The following is a 6,863-nucleotide window of genomic DNA, read 5'->3' on the forward strand; positions in this document are numbered from 1 at the left end:
AAAAATATGACTGTCAGTAGAATATAAAAATTAAAAAGATAAATCCTTTTTTTTTATATAGTGATAAATTTGTACTTTGTTCCTCCGTACTTTTATGGTGCTTTTTGTCTTTTTTAAAGCTAGTCAGCATTTGCTTTCTTTTTATGTAGCAATATAAATGTAGCAAACTTCATCTCACACCACAAAGGAATTCCTCGACCCCACTGGCTTCGGTGGACCACGCAGTTTATTGACAGAGGACAGACAATCAAAACACAAGCCTTCAGGTTCACTCTCTTTCAGCTGACTCTCAGTCACAGGCTGTTCTGAGAGAGCATTTTATACAATAAAGTCTTGTATTGAAACAGTCAATTTCTTTGTGTCTCACTTATGAAAGCTCACATTCACACAAAACAAATTAAAGAAATTAAATTCCATCAAATGTACATTCATTTTTACATTAATATGATGTAATGACATGTCTAAATTTGTTAGATCGTATAGGTTTTTTTTTTTTTTTTTTCTGTTATTGTTGTTGTTAAACATACCTGCAGTTTATTGACAGAGGACAGACAACACACAAGCCTTCAAGTTCACTCTCTTTCAGCTGAAGGATGTATGAGAAAAGACACGTTAAGTACCATCTAACAGCAACTGCTAATACACAGGTCACAAATATGGCTATAAACATACATTTTAACATCCAAATGAAAGCTACACACTTTTAATACACTAAACGACATTTCCACAGACTCAATCCACCAAAATGTGGAGAAACTTATTAACAAGGAAAACCCCGCACTCAAATTTGGCGCGCAGGCGGCATATAAAACAAACACGTGCGCTTATAAAGCTCCAAAAATACATTAAACTGTAGGCAGAAAAATGCATATATAAACTTTTTCCGGTTTTATGATGCTTCTATAATTAATATTACCTTGAAACTTCACCTAATACAGCATATTTTCGCTCTTAAATGCAGAGTACTGAAGAGACATGGCTGTTGTGAGAGAGCAGACGCGCCCGGTCCATTACCAATGACGTCACTCACAGAGCAAACTCAAAATATTAATTATAAATAAAAATAAATATTTTCCCTGTCTTGCTGAACAAAATAAAGATGATATTGATGATGTAAGTAACTGTTATTGTTTATTTTCTATTTAACCAATTTAATAATTAAACTGGTTTGCTGGAAAAGTTACCAGGAAAACTCCAAACACTACATGAATATCCTGCTAAACATTTTTTTATTATATATAGAAGGCAGAAAACCATAAATATTCAGAACAATAAAAGGCAAACAGTTTTATGGGTGCATTGGGAAAGAGTCATTGTCATGTTTACACAACAACACTACACACATTCCTCTCGCAGTGAGAATGGCTGATTCTCTGTGTCCCTGGCTGATGATCTGCTGACTGATGGAATGAGCAGGAGAAGTAGGCCAGTGAGCAAGCAGAGGAAGGCAGCAGTGGGAGCCAGCATAAAAGACGGACCATAGTGCACAGTGAGCTGCAGATGAGGGCACACTATGTGTCTGCGCTGGAGGCCGTACCGCTCTAAAGAGTCTGAAACCTGCACCCACACAACAAACAACAGCACTACCGACATGATTAAGACACCTGCATATGAAAAGAGAGAACATTTGAGTAAAATCACTGTTGAATCACTACAAAGTAAGTTTTTTTTTTTTCAACTACAATTTTCTTTTCTCACCCCCAGTTATAAAGAGAGCCCCTCCAGCCTCATAAAGGCGATGGCTGGTCCCTGCGGTTGCACAGATTGTGACAAACCCACCAATCATCACAGAGAGGACTCCCAGAACAAATATAACACACCAAAAGCTCCTTTGCACTGACAATGGAAAATCGAGTTTTATTACTTTGACCACACAGTAAATGAGAAGGAATTCCATCACATTGTCAACATATTGTAGAGCAAACTGCTGCTCGAAATCTCACCTGTAACAGAGTCAGAGATTCGAATCTTTGGAAGTCCTGAAATGGGAGCATGTGACAAGTAGGCTGGCATGCAAACCTTCTGGGATGGCTGATTGGCTGGTGAAAAATGAAGCAGTGTGTTTACAAGAAAGAGCAAATAGTCAGGTGTTGTGTTTCATCTGTAGAAAAAAGGTCAAGTTACATCAGGCATGTTCGTTTAAAAATAAGTGTCAGCAAAAATGTAGGGCCTGTAAGAAATTCTAGCTATCTATAGAAAGGAGGAAGTGAAGTGCAGATGTGCTCTGATAAGTATACCATGCATTCAGAAAGTATTCAGACACCTTCCTCTTTTTTTCACGTTTTTCAAATTTTTTAAGCCTTATGCTAAAATTCTACACTAAAAACAAGTGCAAGTTTATCAAAAAGAAGGTCGGGGGTGATAGGATATCACATTGGTGTAGCCTACTGAATCCCTATTTAGACCCTATGGCAATTTCAGAGAAATTCAGACTGGTGTGGGAAAAACAGCATTTAAAACCTTTTAGCACAAGGCTACTACATAATAAAATACTACATAAAAATGTGTCACGTTATGTTGGTGTATTGGTTTCCTTTTCATGGACTTTTAGTTTGTATTGCTTTATTTCCTGTGTTTTCCTTCCCTTGTCTTGCATCTGAAATCGCATACTGTGTAAGTAGGTACTACCTTTGAATTTGAACTTACTTTGTGACTCAAGTCATCCGGGTACTTTTTGTCTACTGTTTTTCGAATACTATGTATTCGGCCATACTACTCTCTTGGCGTACTATTTTTAGCATACTATATAGTAAAGAAGTATTAGAATTTCGGCGTAGTGTTGGTTTCTAGTTTGTGTTCCTTTGTTGTCATGTAGTTCACAGCTTGTATTTAGTTACTGTAGTTCATTACATTGCATATATGGGCCATTCTATGGTTCAAAATCAAAGAAGGAAACATCTTGAAAAATACATATTTTTCTACAAATTTTGTATGTATGCAAATTGTAATATCCAAGTTACACATTTCCAGTAATTGCGCAGCTAATTCTCATATTGTATTTTCAGAAAGTTTTGAAATATTTTTCCTCTCCCCAAATTTGTCACTACCGAAACACAATAATATACGTATAATCTAATAAGGGTTATATCGACCTATTAAGATTTTGTTTACATCTACGTTAAATAAATATATAAATATATATTTTTTGCTATTTTATTAAAAAGTTTTCACAAGTAAATCAATAACAATGATTATTTTAACAATATTTGTATAAGGCATAAAGTTAATCATACTGATTTCAAAGTTAAGGATTCATTAGTTTGAATATACATTGTACCAAACATCATAACATCTTAGTTGGTAATTCAATATACTTTATTTTTGACAAAACATCCCATGTTTCGGTCGTGACTGCACATTTTCGGTATAGAGATATAGTATATAGTATATTTTGGTTGCGACCACATCACATTACAGAATTTTAACTTGCCATGCCACTTGCATCCACTCATTCATACTAATGTTGTAAGGTTATGTGTTCCCTTTTGTCACCACCAAAACAATGATATCACAACCAAAACTTCACCACATGTTTCGGTCATGACTGTTTCCGTAGTGACAATTTTAGATTTTGAGCCTAGCTCAAAGATGCACATGGTCAGCACATGGTTAGCTAGCACAGTTCTGAACAGTTGTACACAGATAAAAACTAAATTTTATGGAATAACACCCCAAAAAGTGTGCTTAATTTCAGAAAAAAGGTGACGTTTCGTAATGCACACATTTACCTCAAAATGATGGGACCTATCAGCTATGAGAGAGAGGGACACAGGAAAATGTCCTAATCAAAAATATAGGGGTTTAGTTAAAATCAGTCTCAGCCAATGGACTAAAACATACACTGTTTTGGTACACTCAAAAAAATTAACAAGGAAGGTTGTGCGCTTTACATAATATATTTATATTTAGTTTACTTATAATAGTTATGTTTGTTGACTTGAAATGTTTTTGGTTTTTTTTCTCTATTAAGGTCCACGTAATTATGTCTCAGCTTAACAGTACAAAATCCTAACGCGTTGTCTAAAGTAAAAGATTCTTACATCCAGAGGGTGGCAGTATAGTGCGACGCCAACTGCCATTTTGCCCTAACTTAATTTGATTGTGTTCAATCTGCTTAAATATATGTAAAATTTAAGTTTACTTAATCCGTTTGTGTTGGATTACATTCATGATTTGTGTTGCATTAACTGAAACTGGGCGGTGTAAGCAGCATGCTTTGCATATGGTTGAATTAAGAGAGAATAAATGTTAAAATTAAGTGTTATTTTATGTTTTATTTGAGAAAATTAGAAAAGGGGAAGACTTGATATGTGTAATTGTGTTTAATGTTCAATTACATTGGAATTATTAGATCCATTTAAATTACAGTGGGTTACCATTGTGGAGAAGAGTGGAGCATTTTGTTAGGCTGTGGACTGATTCAATTGCTGTTGACTTCTTTGGTTGAAGGAGAATGTAATCATTAGCATATTCGATGCTAATGTGTGCTACTGTTAGCAAATAGATAGCTACAGTCTATCTATTTAATTCTGTGTCACTAAAAGAAATGAAACTTTAATGGATGAATGAATATAAAAAATATGAATACCTGAATCATGTCAGGGAGCCTTTAAAAATTCACTTTGAGACTACTTAAATGTGTCACTTAAAATTACTTAATTCCATGGTGTTAAAGTTACATGAACAGATTTTGTTTGTTTAACGTAACCCAGTTATGTGGAACCTGTTGACATAAAAAAGTTAATTAAAGCCAACATATCATTTTTTGTGACATGAAAATCCGGGACACATTTTTTTACATGTTTCATGATAAATACTTTTTTTTTTTTTTTTTTTTTTTCACTTTTTGTTCAAAATCAAAAATATATTTTTAAAAACAACAATAGAATAAAATGCAAAACAAATTCTATATCATCTTCATAGTTTGAAATTTAGGGGTTAGGGTTCAGGATAGCCACCTCCCAATTGAAAGTACCCAATAAATTATGATTTTATTTATATTATGCTAATATCTTAAATATTATTGTGAGTTTCAAAAGATAATAGCTTTTTAAATGTGTGGTGTTGTTGTTGTTGTTGTTTTTTTTTTTGGTTGTGGGACAGCAGTTTGCACCAATTCTTTAGAATGGCATATATAAACTTCTGTTGTCTTAGTTCATGGTCTTGTGTTGGTTGTGTATGGTTGTGTATCACACTTTTGTTTTAAGTTGAGCTGTTTATATGATCCATATCATCATCTTCATCATAATGTAACAAAAGTAACTTTTTTTTTTTCAAATGCAAGCAATTTAACAAGCAATTGTGCAACTGTTTTTAAGTTCCAAGTTGCATGCCAAGTACAAAAGGAGTTGACCTACTGATCCAAAAAGCCAGCATATCCTGCTCTCCATTTGTACAGCTATAGGAACATCTCCAAAAGAGGCCCTCATGGTAGAACAGGGTGTTTTCAGCCTGAATGTCTGGTTGTTTTTGAGAGATATCCTAATAAATAAATAAAAACTACATATAAAAATCAATTTAAAATTTATATTATTCAAAAATAATTATCTTGCTGAAAGGTCACCACTGCATTTGGGGCCACTTACAAACTGTTCTTTGAAGAACCCAAAATATTTGTTCTGTGGCAAAAGTTTCTTTCTTGTTGTTTCAATGAAACATATCAACTACAATATGATGTAGGTGAAACGCGTGCGTGTAGACAGGCAGATAAAGACAAGGATGAAAAAGGTTCCATCACACGGTTTAATAGAATAATCCTAACAGGTATGAGTCTAAACAGGCAGCAGGGTACACACACACATAACTTGAAACATAGACCAAACAAAAAATGAATGTGAATTCATTGGACAAACGTGGATAATTTATAGAACACAACTGACACGGATGAACTAATAATGACTGTAACCAAGGATATAGATGAGTGGCGGGAATCTGAACAAAGACATGTGACAAATGACAACCTGAAAGTCCATGAAAACAACACTAAACAGAACATAATGTGACAGTAGGCTTATGATTCTAATGGTATGAAGGATTCATTTATTCATTGTATGCCTTTCAGATAAAGCTCTGTATTGCTGAATTCTCAGTCACTTGATTGTATAGTTAAAGTCTAATAAAACACATGAACAAATAATTTTAACACATGGCAAATATGTCCGATCCTTACCTCTGTGACTCTGAAAAAAGTCGCATGATCACACGATTCAAATGCCATAAGCCAGTAATCGGACCCAAGAGATCCCAGGACAAACACTGAGCTTAGAGCTCCAAAAAATCCAGCCAAGAACCGTAAAACTACAAGACGCATAGCTGCTGAAAAATTATTTTCTTGTCAGTCTCTTAATCAAATTTAAATGCTCACATTACTAGTTTGTTTGTGTTACCAACACTGTCCAGCTGCTTTGTTAATCATCGGTCCACATTATTTCTTGTCCTTCAACCAAAATGTTTGGTTATATCTCCCTCCGGTGTGGCCACTCTGCAATGACCAATGATAAAAAAAGACCAGACGGCACTATTCTTAGAGTCTGTAGGGACTCATAAGTCTGACCCAGTTCAGCAAAATAAATCCAAACCTATCCATCAAAATAATCATCTTTTTATGTAACTGAAGAGACCTATGTGTGACTGATATGTTTCATCAATGACTGTAGCATTTCTGAAATCAAGTTAAACTGTGTAATCAGAGAACTGGATTTTTATGAACTTAAACTGGTCTGGTGAGGTAATGGAATAGAAAATAGCATCTGTCGACATGCATTACTGGAGTCAGTATTTGGTTTCCTTCTTTAATAAAAATAGCTGTATGACTGTGAAAAGTTTATTTAACTGTGAGATAGATCTACATATACACTCACCTA

General features: G+C 34.4%; 1 protein-coding gene across 1 annotated transcript; it reads right to left on the reverse strand.

Annotated features, from left to right (window-relative positions):
- Nucleotides 1-208: 208 nt before the first annotated feature.
- Nucleotides 209-6,645, reverse strand: tmem182b (transmembrane protein 182b). Its single transcript, XM_079884338.1, has 6 exons — nt 6,387-6,645; nt 6,170-6,315; nt 5,358-5,481; nt 1,944-2,039; nt 1,699-1,836; nt 209-1,604 (listed from the first exon to the last, which is right to left on the reverse strand). Exons 2-6 carry the CDS (start codon nt 6,308-6,310, stop codon nt 1,336-1,338), a joined length of 768 nt encoding a protein of 255 aa, XP_079740464.1. The 5' UTR covers nt 6,311-6,315; nt 6,387-6,645; the 3' UTR covers nt 209-1,335.
- Between the last annotated feature and the right edge of the window lie 218 nt (nt 6,646-6,863).

The sequence above is a fragment of the Squalius cephalus genome (genome assembly GCF_949319135.1).
Source record: "Squalius cephalus genome assembly, chromosome: 10".
Lineage (NCBI taxonomy): Eukaryota > Metazoa > Chordata > Actinopteri > Cypriniformes > Leuciscidae > Squalius > Squalius cephalus.